Source organism: Sapajus apella, unplaced genomic scaffold (genome assembly GCF_009761245.1).
Source record: "Sapajus apella isolate SASKATOON/1434 unplaced genomic scaffold, GSC_monkey_1.0 scaffold83, whole genome shotgun sequence".
In the NCBI taxonomy this organism is placed as follows: Eukaryota; Metazoa; Chordata; class Mammalia; order Primates; family Cebidae; genus Sapajus; species Sapajus apella.
Window position 1 is genome coordinate 7270502 of NW_022437023.1, and position 17421 is coordinate 7287922.

At 39.9% G+C, this 17421-nt stretch overlaps 1 protein-coding gene across 5 annotated transcripts in view; it reads right to left on the reverse strand.

Annotated features, from left to right (window-relative positions):
* Nucleotides 1-1809, reverse strand: part of KIF6 (kinesin family member 6) — a 390985-nt gene extending 389176 nt beyond the window's left edge. For 3 of the 5 annotated variants that reach the window (XM_032253627.1, XM_032253628.1, XM_032253626.1), the window contains exon 1: nt 1610-1809. In XM_032253627.1, coding sequence (XP_032109518.1) covers nt 1610-1675 — 66 coding nt within the window. In that variant the 5' untranslated portion in view covers nt 1676-1809. The remainder of the gene's footprint in view (nt 1-1609) is intronic. The other 2 variants (XM_032253630.1, XM_032253629.1) reach the window with 2 other exon arrangements.
* Between the last annotated feature and the right edge of the window lie 15612 nt (nt 1810-17421).

Genomic DNA, 17421 nt, shown 5'->3' on the forward strand with positions numbered 1-17421 from the left:
CACCTAAAACTTCTTCTGGAGGATCAAACAATCCACTCTACAGACTCACCAAAGAAATACAAAATGAAGCACATTAAAATATCCAAACACTGCATTTTAAGTGAAAATAAAGTTCAATATTAAATCCAAGACTCTCCATCCACTTCGCTGAGCCTTAGTCATTTTTAGAAAAGCCATTTTCTAATCTTAGTCATAAAAATGTACCCCTACCCATTCTGTCTTTTGACCTTATCCCAGCCTGTGCTATGACTGCTGAGTCCATGTAGATAAGCTCAACAGTTTAAGCTAAGAATCTGAGGGGAAATGTTACATATAATACACTCTTTACATACGATGCACTCTAAAAAGAAATCCATGTAATTGATTATTAGAGGAAAGAATATGGGAAGATAACCATGGTTCATTCTACACTACTTTATTCCTGTTTTAAATACATGAATTATATGAGGCAAATGCTTAATCATGAGATGCTATGATGTTCCACTAAACATATACACAGTATGTATATATATATATGGGAATATTATTAATATGCCCACTGCATGAATATGACCCAAATTGCCCTTGCCTAAATTCTCACTTTGGGAATTTAGGAGTTAACATTTTAGTACCAAAAAAAAAAAAAAAAGTTTCCAAAGAGGGGATAGCTTTGGAATCAAAAAATCCTTAATTAAAATTACAGCTCTGCCACTCACCAGCTGGATGCCTTGGTCACATTATTAACCTGAGACTCAGTTTCCTAATCTGTAAAATGAGGAAGATGACACTAACCTTGCAGGGTTTTTGTGAGAATGAGAGATAATGAATATAAAGCCCTTGTCAGGTGGCCATTTCTCAAGATACAAAAGAATGACTATGCTCCCTTCTAGGCAGAAGAGAGAATGTTTTGAAATATTTAAGAAGCATACAAAGTATCATTGCTTAGAGCCAGGGCAATGTCTTAACCATCTTTGTACCTTTCTGAATTTAGCACACTAGAGGAAGTACCTAGTAAATATTTAGTTAATGGTTTCTGAATGAAGTACACATACGTATTCTTTGGGTCAGGATGTATCCATCTGTATCTACCTGTACCTATTAATACAAGGAGCACATGTAAAGGTTCACGTTTGTGTTGGAGAATGACAACAGAGTCAACAAATTACTGAGGTCTCACTGGGTGCAAAGTACTAAATATATGTATGCTTTGTGCAATTGTGTCTATCTATATTTGTATTATTTCAGACGTACACAAACTTGCATCTCTTGCTTGCACGTTTTGTCTGAGTGCCAAAACGTACCGTTGAGTGTATCTGCGTATGCGGTGCTGCATGGGTTTCCCAGAAAGGTGCAGTGAGTGCTTATGTGTAGTTGAAGCGCACACTGAACATGGCACTAGTGTGAAAGCTCCGTGCCGGGTCTGCGCCGCGCCAGGTGGGAGTGGCCTGGCTGTCGGTCGCGTCCCTGACCGCAGTGCGCCGGCGTCTTCGCGGCTGCAGGGCGCCTCGGTCGGTGTGTGCGGGAAGCCCCGCCGGCAAGCCCCTCACCTCCGCCCAGCCCCTTCGCATGCCGCCCGACCCCGGCCCAGGAAGCCCCGCCGCCCCGGCGCCCCGGAGGCTCCAGCCCGTACCCCTTGTTGGTGCTTCCGGACAGGGGGTTTCACCCTCGCGAATATCTGGATCGTCTGCTTCACCATCTCCTCCCTGGCTCTGCAATGACCCTCGACGTCTCTCAGGCACGGGCTGCCAAAACTAACTCCCACCACCTCAGGCGACCCACAGTCTTAGCAACAGTAGCTAGGGACACTACCCAGTGAGCACCGTGGCAGCCCGGATCCCGCCTCCTCCCTTAATTGGTTGCGACGCTAAGGGAGCCGCTAAGGGGCGTGGCCAGGGCGGGGGGGGGGGGGGGAGAGCGCTGCGCATGCGCATGAGCGAGCATCTGGGCTGTGGGCTCTGGGCGCCCGAGCAGGCCTGGACAGTGATTAAAAGGGGGACAACCACCATGCCTTGTCCCGCCCCGCTCCCTCACCCTTTTTTTTTCTCCATGCCCTTGCCTTTTAAAAGAATACAGCACTGGGCTGGGCGCGGTGGCTCACGCTTGTAATCCTAGAAGTTTTGGGGAAGCCGAGGTGGGAGGATCACTTGGAGCCCAGGAGGTTGAGGCCAGCCTGGGCAGCATAGTGAGACCCCGGCTCTACGAAAAAATACAAAAGTTAGCCAGGCATGGTGGCACGCCTGTATCCCAGCTAATCGGGAGGTTGAGGCGGGAGGATCGCCTGAGCTCAGGAGGTCGAAGCTGCAGTGAGCCGAGATTGCAAAACTGCTCCGGCCCACTTGGAGATCACGGTCTGAAAAGGGAGACAGATTTTTTTTTTTTTTCTTCACAAGGCCTTTCAGGTGACACAGAAACAGATTTTCAACAGGAAATCAAAACCGAGGAATAAAAGCTGTGCTATGATGGAAGTAGAAGTGAGCCAGCTCTGTTTTGGAAAAGGATAAAACTGGACGAAGGGTACTGTTTCCCATGCAATAGGCATGGCAAGACAGGACGAGCTTTTCAAACACTGTTAGAACATGACAAGATAGTCAACATTATTATCCACATGGGAAATATAAATTAAAACCACAATGAGACATCACTATTCATCTATCAGAATGGCTAAAAAAAAAAAAAAAAAAAAAAAAATAGTGGCAGCACCAGATGCTGAAAAAGATGTCGAGAAACTGAATCAGTTGCATTTTACTGGTAGGAATGTATGATGTAAAACATACACTGTATAAAGGTACAGCCACTTTGGAAAACATTTGACAGTTTCTTTCAAAACTAAAGGTGCAGCCATTCTAACACGCAGCAATTGGACTCTTAAGCATTTATCTCAGATAAATGAAAATGAGCACACATTTTTTTGTATGTGCTCGAGTCACACGAAAACCTAGACATGTGTGTTTATAGTTTATAGCACCTTTATTTGTAATAGTCCCAAACTGGAAAAAACTCAGATGTCCTTCAGCTGATGGTTAAAAAAAAAAACATGGAATACCATTCAGCGATTAAAAAGGGAGGAAGTGTTGATACATATAACAGATTGGATGACTTTTCAGGGAATTATGTTTCATGAAAAAAGCCAGACTCAAAGGTTAAATATTGTATGGTTCTATTTGTATAACATTCATGAAATGACAAAATTATAGAGATGGAGAGAAATTAGTGGTTGCTAGGGAGGTATGCAGGGTATAGTTATAAAAGGTATCCTTGTGATGGGCTCTTCTGTATCTTGACTGTGATGGTGGTCACAGAAATCTACACACGTGATAGGATTGCATAGAACAAAATACATACGTATTTTGAATACGTATTCAATATTTGAATACATATTCAAATAAGCACACGTAAAACTGGCAAAAGTCAAATAAAATTGAATGAGATTGATGGATTGAATCAATGTCAATTCCCTGATTTTGATATTGTACTATAGTTATGCAAGATGTTACCATTGGGGAAAACTGAGAGACAGGTATATGAGTTCTCTGTATTATTTTTCACAATTGCATTGAATCTACAATCATCTCAAAATAAAAAGTTTATTAAAGACACCTCGGTTTTTTGTTTGTTTGTTTGTTTTTTGTTTTTGAGCCAGGGTCTTGCTCTTGTCACCCAGGCTGGAGTGCAGTGGCATGAACATGGCTCACTGCAGCCTCAACCTCCTGGGCTCAAGCGATTCTCCTGCCTCAGCCCCACAAGTAGCTGGGCTTATAGACATGCACCATCACACTGAGATAATTATTGTATTTTTTGTAGAGTCAGGGTTTTGTCATCTTGCCCAGGCTGGTCTTGAACTCCTGAAGTCAAACAGTCCGCCCACCTCAGCCTCCAGAAGTGCTGGAATTACAGCCATGAACCACTGCACCTGGCCAAAAGACCCTTAAGAAAACAAAAAGACAAACTACAGACTGGGAGAAAACGTTTGCAAAACACGTATCTGATAAAAGACTCGCCTCCAGAATATATACAAACTCTTAAAAACCTAATAATAGAAGAATAATTCATTTGTTTAAGGTGAAGGGAGGGCACACAGATTGGAACAGATGCTTCACCAAAGAGGATCTATGAATGGCAAATAAGCACACGAAAATATGCTTAATGTCATTAATCATTAAATGAAATTAAATTAAAACCACAATGAGATACTACTACACATCTCTTAGATTGGCTAAAAATAAGAATATAAAACTGGCAATACTAAGTGCTGACATGGATGCAGAGCATCTAGAGCTCTTGAACATCACTGGTGAGAAAACAAGATGGATCAGCCACTTTGTAAAATAGTTTTGTAGTTTCTTATAAAATTATACATGTACTTATCATATGATCCAACAATCCCACTCCTTGTTATTAACTCAAGTGAAATGAAAACTGTGTTCACATGGAAACCTAAACATGAATGTTTATAGTGGTTTCATTCACAATTGCCAAAAACTGAAAACAAAGTAATGTTCTTCAACTGGTAAATAGAAAAACAAACTAAAAGGAATGAATTACAGATGCCTACAACTACATGGTTAAGTCTCACATTTATTATGCTGAGTGAAAGATACCAGACTCAAGGTTGCATACTTTATAATTCCATATATACATATGGAATTATATGTATATATATATGTATATATATGTATTTATATATATATATGTATATATATGTATTTATATATATATATATGTATATGACATTCTAGAAAAAGAAAAACTGTAAGGATAGAAAACAGATCAGTGGTTTCCAGGCGCTGAGGGTAGGAAAAGGGGCTGACTGCAGATGAACATGGGAGAGTTTTTTGTGGGATGATGGAACTTGCTGCATATTTTGATTGTGGTTGTGGTAACATAACTATAAGCGTTTGTCAAAACTCATAGAATTATCTATACACTTAAAAGTGTGAATTATACTGCATATAAACTGTACCACAATAAAAAAAGCAAAAAAAGAAGAAGGAGAAGGAGAAGAAGAAGATGATGATGATGATGATGATGATGATTGAGTATGAACAGGTCCTGCAATATCAGGAATGGAGAAAAGAAGAAAACCAGGTATTTATTATATAGACTTCAGGGACTTTTTCACCTAGTGAGAAAGAGGTGACTCAAGATTGGGTGCAGGTAGTCACCTGGACAGGCAAAATAGATGGGAGTGGGGAAAAGGAGGAAATAAGGAGTTGGGGACATGTTAAATTTCAATTGCTGTGGGACTTCAGAAGTAGTTGTATAAGGTTTAGGAGTAAGTTATGGTGGAAATATAGGCTTGGGAGTCATCATGAAGTTTTTTCCAGAAAGTGACCAAGTCACGCATGAGCACCGAGGTTGAAATCCTAACACTGATGGTTGGAGGTGGAGGAGGGGCTGCAAAATAAGTTGAAGGAAGCAGCCGAAGAGGTCTGAGAACGAAAAGGGAATGTTATGCCCTGGAAGCCAAGGGAAGAGAACATTCTGAGAGGAAAGTATTCAAAGGTGTTGAATAGTAAAGAGGATACACTGAAAAACACCCATTTTCTTCAGCAGCTAGAAGATCATTAGTAATGTAGATTTCAGTGGATTGGTGGTGTCAGAAGTCAGGTTGCCAGAGGCTGAAAAGTAAGTGGGAAGTTAGGAAGTGGAGGCAGTCAAGATTGGCTACTTTTCCCAGAAGCCTGGCTGTGAAGGATTGTGAAGAAGCAAAACAGGTGAGAGCTAGAGGAACCCAGCGAACCGGTAGTCTTTGTCCATATCCAAAGGGGTGTATCTAAAAAGGGGAGGTTGACAGTATGGGGAATAGAGAAGAGAATGGATGTATTCTCCAGACGAGAGCAATTGCACTTTACCAAGAGGGTGTAATGGAAGGTGAAAAGGCCAGGTAGCCAAGGGTATTCACAAGGAGCATTTTAATCATGAAGTCTAGCTGCTTAAAGATACCTGTGGCCTTTGAAGGAGCGTTGCAAAAGGAAGAAGGGAAATCTATTGGTTCAGGATGTGGGACTTTTAACAATTCCTATCTTGAGCCCTGGGTCATATGATTAAATGTTTTCTTGGAGAGAAAGTGTGGGTTCCAATCCTGCCTCTGTCATTCCCAAATCCTGTGTTCATGTTTACTTGTGTGACCTTGGGCAAGTAATTTATGCTTTTAAATCTCAGTTGCCTCATCCAATAAATGAAGATAAATAATAACAATAGCTACCTCATAGGGTTATCATGGAGATGTAATGTGGGCATAACATGATTTCTGGTGAATACAGAATGGTCATATCCAAAGGGTTCTGACTTGTGGATTGAATTCCTTTGATTGTAAACACCATCTAAAGAGCAGAAATAATGGCATACATATGCTTATAAGACATATTGGAGGCTGGGCACAGTGGTCCATGCCTGTAATCCCAGGACTTTAGGAGGCCGAGGTGGATGGATCACAAGGTCAGGAGATCGAGACCATCCTGACCAACACGGTGAAACCCCGTCTCTACTAAAAATACAAAAATTAGCTGGGCGTGGTGGTATGTGCCTGTAGTCCCAGCTACTCTGGAGGCTGAGGCAGGTGAATTGCTTGAACCCAGAAGGCAGAGGTTGCAGTGAGCTGAGATGGCACCACTGTACTCCAGCCTGGCTACAGAGCAAGACTCCATCTCAAAAAAAAAAAAAAAAAAAAAAAAAAAAAAAAAAAAGACTGGAGATTGCAAACTCAAATATCTCCTGGGGCCAGACTGATGATGTAAATTCATCAAGTAGACAAGCATATGGCAATAAGGAATGTCTTGGTGAACTGGAGACTAGTGACCCAATGAAAACCATTCACATTCAAAATGGCTATAGCACAGTACTGCCTAAATAAAGCACATTTGCAGGACCGTAGTTCAATCCCTTTTTTTGTTTCTGGGATAGCTGACCTATGTAACTCTCAGGCCCACTGCCTCTGACAGGTTTACCTAAATTTCAAACAGATGGCTGTAATGGGTACAAAATAGGTTTTGAGATTAAATCTCCAAGTTACAGTGTCTTTCTCACCACTGGATTTATATTCAGTATTATTATTTGTATTTTATCTGCTTGTTTAAATGTGAGAATTAAGACACTTTTCAACTATTTAAAAGATTCTTGAACTTTGCAGTTGCCAAAATAACAGATAATTGTACCAGGAAAATTAGCCAGGGTTTGTAAGTCTCAAATCTGAAAGAAATTAAGCTCTGCCTGAAATGAATTAGTCTATAGGCAAGTTAGTTGGATTTGTTTGCTTGTATGTTTTGTTTTGTTTTTAAATTGAAACTGTGCTCTCGAACTCGTTTTCAAATACCTCTGTCGCTGTTGCTGCTACAACTGTAAAATGCATCATTTTATTTTATAAGTCTGAAGAGGGACCGGTGAAAATTTTATGGGCTGTAATTTTGATATAGAATATGTATATAAAATTTCCTAATTGCAGTAAGTTTCCCTCTCCCCGATTTTATCCGTGGCTTTAGGGAATTTATGTTTGCTTGTTCAAAAATCTTTCATGGTCACAGCATGACTGTCTCCTCCCATGCCCACCATTATAAAGGTGAACAAGAGTTTCCATCCAGGTGCTGGAGGCTTCACTAATAAAAGAGAAAACATTTGGGTTCTTTTTTAAATAACTACCTCTAAGAAGCAAGGCCAGTAATCAGAAACTTGCTGCTTATTAATAAATAGCAATATTAATAGAACAAAAGTGTATTTATGCCGGGAGTGGTGGCTCACGCCTGTAATCCCAGCACTTTGTGAGGCTGAGGTGGGTGGATCACCTGAGGTCAGGAGTTCAAGACCAGGCTGGTCAATGTGGCAAAACCTCATCTCTACCAAAAATACAAAAATTAGCCTGGGATGGTGGCACACGCCTGTAATCCCAGCTACAGGGGAGGCTGAGTGAGGAGAATCACTTGAAACTGGGAGGCAGAGGTTGCAGTGAGCTAAGATTGTACCACTGCACTCCAGCCTGGATGATAGAGTGAGACTTCATCTCAAAAAAAAAAAAAAAGAGTCAACTTATGTAAAGTGTCCCTTTATATTTGGTGATATTGCATAGGACTTTGGGGATTGCATGATTCCTGGGTGTTCCTGATTGAGGATTTTGTGGGAAGTAGTCAAAAGAAGAGGAAGAAAGAACATATTTTCTGTGGAGGAGACTTTCATTAGAAATCCCCTCCCTACCAGTCTTATGCATGGTCAGTACCAGAAGGATAATCTAATACCAGGCAGTCTAAAAAGGTAATTTATTTCATTGTTTCTGAACCAAGTGGAGAATACACAGACCACTTTCTGGTACTCATTAAATGCCAAATAATAACAACAACATGCTGTTAAATTGCAGAGCAAGGGTACCACAAAATCTGTAATACATAATTTTAGCAAAAAAATTTCTTTTGAGAATATGTTTGGCTAATTTAAAGCATAATTTCATTAGCATAACTATCTTTCCACACACAGAAGAGTAGAATTCCTAAAACGTCACCAGCACTTGGGTTGATAGGATTTCGCCATCACGCTGGGTCCTCTCTACTGCTGGTTCTTGTCTCTCTGGCTAAGAAGCAGAGGCCCCTTTCTCCCAATTTGTTTGATCTCTTCCTGCAGCTCCCCCTGGAGCTCCCCCTGAAGAACAACATCAAAGGCATTTAGGGCTGGAAGCTGGTGGCCAGCCATATGGAATTACAGCCCAGGCTCTTGCCAGATTATAGAGCATAACATATGAACCACAGGACAGTGCCATGGCATTGAGGGAAAGCTGGTAAAGCCTCCAGTTTTGAATGGAAAATATGACTGTTTGTGTATTTATACACAGGCTCCTCATAAACAACCTGAAGATTTCACCAACATCCTGAGGAAACAAGGGATGGGCTGAGTTAAAAATAGTTCTAGAACGCCTCTCTTCTAACTAAATTACCCATGCTGTCCTATCTCCTGAGGGTGTTTACTTAAATGTGTTTCTTCGCATATTTCAGAATTAGAAAAGAATGCATACCAACAAATAACCTAAAACATAAAAGAAAATGGCTCATATAGCAGAGAGCCTTATCTGGCACATTGTTATTGTCACAACATCCAGCCACACTTTATTCATCCTGAATCTGGGTATTTAGCAGTCGAATCAATCCAGGTCTCTACTTCCCAATCTGTCATCTACTTTTCAACCTCCTGCAGTCTAGTTTCTGTCTCTCCTATTCCATGGGACCTGTTTAAACTTTGCACCTCCAGAGTGATAAGTTTTATCTGTACATCTTGGAATAACATGATAGAGCCAGTTGCCTCCGCTTGACCTCAACGTTGCCCTTTGCAACTTTGCCCTTCCTCTCTCTAGTGTATCAACATCCAAATAGTTTCCAAGTCCGGATCATGCTGCCTTCTGAATAACTTCTTCCTCCCATCCACTTCGTACTCACTGCTTACTACTTGCTTTAGTTTGGCTCTTAGTCTCTTTGCCAGAACTAGCAAAGGTCTCCCAACTGCTTTTCCTGCTTCTAATCCTGTCCTCCCCTTTATTCCATCTGTTACAACCGCTACAAGATTACACAGTGCAAACCAGTTCATGTCATTGCTTGCTTGAAAACCTCCAATCCCTGTTACAAATCGAATCAAGTCCAAAGGTCCTTTGTAACCTGGTCCCAACTGTCTTTACATCAGTTTCATAGCCCTTATCATGTCTTCCACCTCCGCTGCCCTGCCCCTGTACTCGAGCCACTGATTTCCTGTGGTTCCCAAGCACGCCATGCTTTTTCATGTTTCCATGCTTTTGTCAGGGTTATTTCTTCTGTTTTCAGTGCTGCCTCCCACTTTGTCAGGAAAATTCAACCTATACCTCAAGACCCAGCTCAAATGTCACCTGGTCTGGAAAGGCATCCCTTTCATCTCCCCTAGAGAAGTTAGTGACCCTCTTCTGCGCAGCTACATCTTACATGTTTCTTTGTATTAGTACTTACTTCCCTGCCAATGTTCATATGTATTTGTCTCCCCGTCATTCTTAGGATTATTTAAGGGCAGCGACTGCCCTGTTTATCTTTGTATTTCCAGTGACTACCAAGGTTTAGGTACAGGGGAGATTTCTATATGTGTATTGAATGAAAGAGTGGATGTATAACTCATCACAAGGAATCAATTCAATAAAACCTTAACAAATTAAAAACTTTTATTTAAGGTTCATGTTTTCATAGTGAAAATTACTTTCTCTTCCTGTTTCACCCAAGGAAACAAAGATAATCTACAAATTGACTAGCCATTTAACAACAGAGAGAATTAAATCACGGTTTCAATTTCTGAACCTTCTTTCTTCAGGCAGAAAAAGATGGTTACAAATTTCCCAGGGTGATAAACAGAGTACATTAACATTTGTATCAATGGAAGACAGCAGATCTGAGGGAGTGATAAGTATAGAAGTACAATGGCCCACTGTTAATTTAGTGAGTTTCTTTCAGGATATCTGGGAGGCATATGATGACTCTAGGGATCAATTTGGTTTTTCGTGGGTATTTTTTGAGACAGTCTCACTCTGCCATCCAGGCTGGAGTGCAGTGGTGTGGTCTCGGCTCACTGCAACCTCCGCCTCCTGGGTTCAAGCGATTTTCCCACCTCAGCCTCCTGCGTAGCTGGGACTATAGGCTCATGCCACCAAATCCAGCTAATTTTTGTATTTTTAGTAGAGACGGGGTTTCGCTATGTTGGCCAGGCTGGTCTCAAACTCCTGACCTAGTGATCTGCCTGCCTCGGCCTTCCAAAGTGCTGGGATTACAGGCATGAGCCACCGTGCCCAGCAATTTGTTTTTAATATAAAAATAATGCAGTTTATATATCACCAATTAAATACTTACTCACCTTCTTTTATTTCCTATTAAAATGGATTTTCAGATGTTTGACAAAGGCAGTCGGCTCTTCCTTCTCTGCCATGACTATTATTTCCCCAAATACATAAAGAAAGTTTCCTAAATTACACAGCTTGTAACACTTTTCTCCCTCCTCTTTTCCAAGCCCTTGCTGACCATTCAGGAGGAACTGAAACATCACTCTCTTTGAGAAGTTTCCCCTGACCCTCGCAGACTGGATTAAGAGAGCTAGCTTCATGTACCCTTAGCACCCTGGACTTTATAATTACTACTGGTCTAGGTCAAATGAAGGCTGAGATCACTTTTCACTTGCTCATCATCATATTCCATCCTATGTACATAGTAAGTGTTCAATAAATATTTATTTAATGATTTAATGGTTAAACTGATAAAAACATGCCTGTGGAGGAAATAAACAACATTGTCTCAGGTTGCATTCTCCCCAAACAGACACTGAGATAAGGATTCGGGTGTTAGGAGTTAATTTGGGAGATGATCCCAAGAAAACAGGGAAAGGAGGAAAACCAATTTATGGGCGGACTGTCCTGATGGGAAAGTAGGGCTTAATCCCACCAGGACCATCCACAAGACTGTTACAGAGCACATTTCAGCATTGCTCCCGAAGGGCAAGGAAGCAGGGTATTTATTCAACAACTCCTGCTTTCCATTGCTGGAGGGTTGCTCTCAGAGGTGGAAATACTCTACCTCCCAGCACTTACAACTTACTCTGTGTGCCCTCACATTCAGAGAAAGCCTCTGGGCAGAGAGAGACGCAGACTCTGGAGGCAAGATGCTTTTGGAATGTATAGGTATGTCCACCAAAGTTGCAATGATCTGTGGGGTGGATTGGGAAGACGTGGGCAGAGTATCAGCGGTGTCTTCTATGGTCAGCGCTGTTGATGTTCTTCTAAATTTCTAAACTAAAAACATGTATGTTAGAAAATTACCAAGCACACTTGTGTAGTTCTAAATCTTATGTGGTTATCTAAGTAACAGGATCTACCTCTAAATGATAATACTATAACATCTTACAGAGTCACAGTAAACCACACATGATTCACCTGCTCTAGGAACAGATAACTTCCAATCTTTAGACAGATACTTACATCACATTCATCATTCATCAACCAATCATCCTTTTTTTGTAGACGGAGTCTTGCTCTGTCACCCAGGCTGGAGTGCAGTGGCGAAATCTTGGCTCACTGAAACCTCTCCCTCCCAGGTTCAAGCGATTCTTCTGCCTCAGTCTCCCAAGTAACTGGGATTACAGGCACCTGCCACCATGCTCAGCTAATTTTTGTATTTTTAGTAGAAACAGGGTTTCACCATGTTGGCCAGGTTAGTCTTGATCTCTTGGCCTCGAGATCCTCCTGCCTCAGCCTCCCAAAGTGCTGGGATTACAGGTGTGAGCCAGCGTGCCCAGGCCCCAATCATTCTTTTAATATTATTTACTTGTTTGATGATCTCTGATCCATGTCTGTATCTATAATGTCAATGAATAGTTTTGATAATATTCCATTTTTTAATATACAAACATTTGTACTATACAATGTTTTCTCTGTGGATCAGTTGCTAAATCAAGGATGTCTTGACAAAAAGCTGGCATTAACTCTCCTGGGCAACATATTGGTGTTTGGTCTTTACATTTTAATTTTTAAGTGCCCTATGGTCAGAGGAGTTTGGAAAATCCTATTTTAAAGTCAAGCTCTACTGAACATGCTGTAATGGTTTCCCACTTTCCACTGAATTAATAACATCTTACGAAGCCATTCAAGACACTTCACAAATTAGCTCCAACACTTTCCCCTTTGCTTCCAATCAAACTGAAGCATGTGTCACTGCCCCCACACTGCCTGCTTACCCACCAGCACCCATCACCTTCTGTGGGTTTCCTTCTGCCCTGACCTCTCTTCACCCCCATCTCCAAACTCTGCCTGCTAAGTCATGCCAGCTTTTAAGGTGCGTCTTAAATCCCATAAGTTTCCATTTCTCATCACATTTACAAAATAATGTCTCCATCTCGTCTGCATTTAAATCTCTAGTCTCTGTGTGTACTTCTCTTGAAGCTTTTTCTGCAGACTGCTTTCTAGTCCAGTATTCAGAATGTGTCATTCTTTCCTTTAGCTGAATGCCTTTCTATGACAGTTTTAAGTTCCCTCAAGGACAGGATCCATACTTTCTCATTTTTGTATTCTGTCCTACCTTTAGCAGAGTGCCTGGCATATAATGCTCAAAATCTTAAATATTTGTTGAGTTGAATTTTTAAACTTGATTGTAAAATTCACATACAGTATAGTTCACTTTTTTGAAATATACAGTTCTGTGAATTTTGACAAATGTATACAGCCACATAACCATCACCATAATTGGGATACGGAATAACTCTATCCCTCCTCCTATCTCCAAATTCTCTCATGTTGTTTGTCATCAAATCATCTCCTGTCTTTGGGCCCCTGACAGCTACTGATCTATTCTCCATCCCTATAGTTTTGCCTTTTCTTGAATGTCATACAACTAGAATTATACAGTATGTAACCTCTGAGTCTGGGTTCTTTGCTCAGTGTAATATATTTGCAATTTATTCATTATTTTGCATGTGTCAATAGTTTGTTCTTTCGTATTGTTGAGTAGTATATTGTGGAATGGATGTACCACCATTTGTTTATCTGTTCAACCACTTAAGGATGTAAGCCTTCATTTGTCTAAGCTTAGTGCCTGAAAGTAGGATTTCTGGGTCATAATGTTAATGTATGATTAAATTTATAAGAACTCCCAAAACTGTTTTCCAAAGTGAATGTACCATTTTGCATTCCCACTGGTAATATTTCAGAATTCCAGATGTTCTTTATCCTCATCAGCACTTGGTATTGACGCTTAAGAATTCTTTTAGCCATTTAATAAGTACTAGTATCTTATGTGCTTATAATTTTCATTATCTTAGTGACCAATTATGTTGAACACCTCTTTGCATGCTTATTTGCCATCTGTATATCTTATTTCATAACATTCAAATCTTCTGGTCACTTTTTACATTGAGGTGTTGTTTTGTTTTTGTTGAAATATTGTGTGTGTGTGTGTGTGTGTGTGTGTGTGTGTATGTAGATATATATAGGATCTCCAAACGTTTTCTCCAATTCTGTAGCTTACTTTTTCTACTTTTGAATACCAACTTTCCTAGAGCAAAAGTTTTTAAAAAGTTTTGATGAAGTCTAATGTATTGTTATTATTATGACTCATGCTTTTAATATCATATCTAAAAATTCTGCCTAATCCAAGATCATGAAGGTTTTCTTCTGAAAGTTTTACAGTTTTGTATCAAGAATCTCACATTTAATTCTATGATGCATTCTTATACATTTTGAATTAATATTTGTATAAGGTTCGAGGTGGATTGAATGAAATTGAACATCTTTGAGAGACATTTTTTCTTTATATTGGAAGGCCCTCTTTCCAATTCAACCATTGTAAGTCTTAGGATGTTCCACTTTCTTATATCAGGGTTATAACTCTAATGAGAATCCCCTTTAAGACTGAGCAAATTTGAACAGAAGAAAGGCTTAATTTTAATTAAATAGGTTGGCTGCAATGACTGTTAATAAATAATAATCATATTAGATGCTGAAAATATCTAGTCCTTGCTTTGATACATAAGTATCAGGTGGCAAAATCAACACAAAGTATGCATGTTTGTCTATGTGTTCATTAATTCATTTATATGCACACACGTATCTATACACTTAAACATTTATGAGCAATTGCTTCTCTCTGGACCTTTAAGCCATAATTTTACTTATTTAGAAATTCTAGCTACCCTTTTCCTAGAGGCAGAAGATTTTGGTTAGTGGGTTTAGGATTTGTCACAAATTGTCACATTATCCAGTTTATAAAATGTCCTTGATTTGGGTAGACCAAAGAGGGATTTTCCATTACATCACTTAGAAATGGATAGGTCTTCCCATAAACACACTTTGACATTTTATCCCAACTTTTATATTTTGTATGTTTTATTTCCATTTTTAATGACACTTTTGCTGGCAACCAGCACATCCCTTTTGATGCTGCTGGCAATGTCAAGACGCTTGAGTGCATTTGTTTGCCCTGAATCAGCCAAAACTGCAGTATGGCTTTTCTGCCAAGCTCACTGTGTTTGAGGCCTGAGGCATCTCCATCACCATTGCGCTCAGTAAAACCTTCACACACAGTTGGATGCATTTTTTAATTTCTTGGATTTATGATTGATGACTTTCTCACTATTGTTGATTCATTAGTGTTTATGGGTTCACTTACAATATGATTCTGTCAGTCTTTAGCCTAAAATATTATCCTTGAATTAAAAAAAAAATGCAATGATCTAGGCTAGGCTTTACAAAAAAGTACAGAGCATGTATTCCGGAAGGCTGAGTTATTCATTCCAACTCTTTACTCTCCTGCAATTGGATTATACGTCTATACCCTTTGCTTCGTAGCATTGCATTGTCCCCTCCACAAGACAATGAGATAGTGAGAGGTATGTTATTCCCCCTAAACTCCTCTTTATTGAATATGGACTTGGCTAATGAAATGTAATAGAAGTAACATGAACAGAGGCTTTATGTATGCTTACATGGTTTGGTTGTCCTTTTGTGCTCCTGTGATTACCATGAAAAAAGCATGACCCAGTTAGCTTCTATCCCCTCAGCTTAGATCCAGAATGAAACACATGGGGGCAAACTCAAATCTGATCTTCAGCCTGGACCTAAACCAGCCAGCCCTCATCCTGAAGCAGTGCTGCCCTAGCCAAAGACCAGTGAGTGGGAAAAAAAAATGCTGTTGTTTATGAGCCATTGAGTTTTGTTACATGACATTGCTAGTTATAACAATAGCTGACTAATGCAGGTATCCATGTCCCAATCTCCCAATCATGTTTCCCATGGACAGTAATGTCCATGTGAAACCCAGCACCAATGGTTATTTTGTAGGATAAACAAACAAGTACATACTTGCAGAAAAATTCTTCTCATGAATTTTTCTCCAGCCAGGTTCATTCTTCAAGAATCTACTCTGAGCAGATTCTCTCAGTATGCTTTTAGTGGGATCAGTCTATCCAGAATTACAGATTGTCAATGCTGTCACATCTTAGTTGTCCTCATAAGTCTAGATTCCAGGACCTGTGGCCTCTGTCAATTTGCTGCATTATAATTTATACATGGAGTGATGGCACAGGCTGTGAGCTATAGGAGCCAAATTTCTTGGCAGTAGGAAGAACCATTAAAATCCAGTCTTTCCCTAATAATATTAACAAACCCTGATTATTAGCTGTTGAAAAAAATGTCCATTGTAATGCTCAGAGAGTGTATCAGCATGGAATAACAGTCTATCCGTGTTTCACCTTTATTCCTAAATTAATACACTTAGTGGCATCCCTTACTCCATGACTATAGGTGCATTTTGTAATTGGAGTATGAGGGTTGGCCAGACCTCACAAGTGTAATTCCTTACACCCAGATCTTTAGCTAGATAGATTAATTGGAATCATTTAGGACACTGTAATCAGTGTGCCATTTCCACATCGAAGGACATAGATTGATAGTCCCTTTACAAGGCATGTCTCAGAATTGAACGTCATTGTCTTACCAGCAGAAACTTTCTAGGTGAACTTCTGCTCCAGATTTGTGCCTTTACAAATCTGGTCAAATAGTTTTCCTGCTTTCAATGCATCATGCAAAGTCTCAGAATTTTAAAAATAATCACCAAGTACATAAAATCTTACTTACGTTATAAAATATGTATTGGCACACTTAATTTTTCTCAAAGCCTACCTCCCCTTCTCCACCTTGACTTTTTCTACTTCTCATACCACGATTTCCTTCCTCCTTGAGTCAGATTGTTTATCCTCTGGCTGCCCAAATACAGGCTGATTGGGAAAGGCTTGATTGTATGAGACATAATTAGCCTACAAGAACAAATTCTAAAGGGAGACATTATAGATTCCTTTTAATGTTTAGTGGTCTGTTATATAGAAGACAGAGTACATTTGTCCTATCTTGCCATTGAAAGAACAGAGCTGGACAAATACGAGCCAGTTTTAGATAGAAAGTTTGGGCCCAATTAAAAAGCTTTAAACATCCGAGAATGTCCAATACAAGAGCAAAAAGCAGTGAGCTCCTTCTAGGTGGATGTGTTCGAGTTTCTCGGGCGTAATAGAGAGGGAATTCTTACGGCTCTGAGTATCGTACAGTCTATTTGATTCTTTATAGTTTATCAACACAAGCATTTGTGCTATGTAGCTGGGACTATATGGACCATCAAGTTCCATAACATTTTTATTATTCTAGGATGAAATGGAAAAGACAAGCAGAATTTACAGTCTTGAATCCAGTATGTCCTTTCTAAATAGTTTGGCTTCTGTGGAATCTGAATTAAAATATGTATGATGGAAAACATTCCATTTCTTTGCATTGTACTGATTAGTTTTTCATTACGTCTACAGCTGATCCCCACTGCCTAGAGACATAAATGCAGTTGACCCTAGATTAACATGGGTTACAAAGATTTTGTTTCTGTCACCACTACCTATGAGATGGCAAGACCAACCCTACCTGCTCTTCCTCCTTAGCTT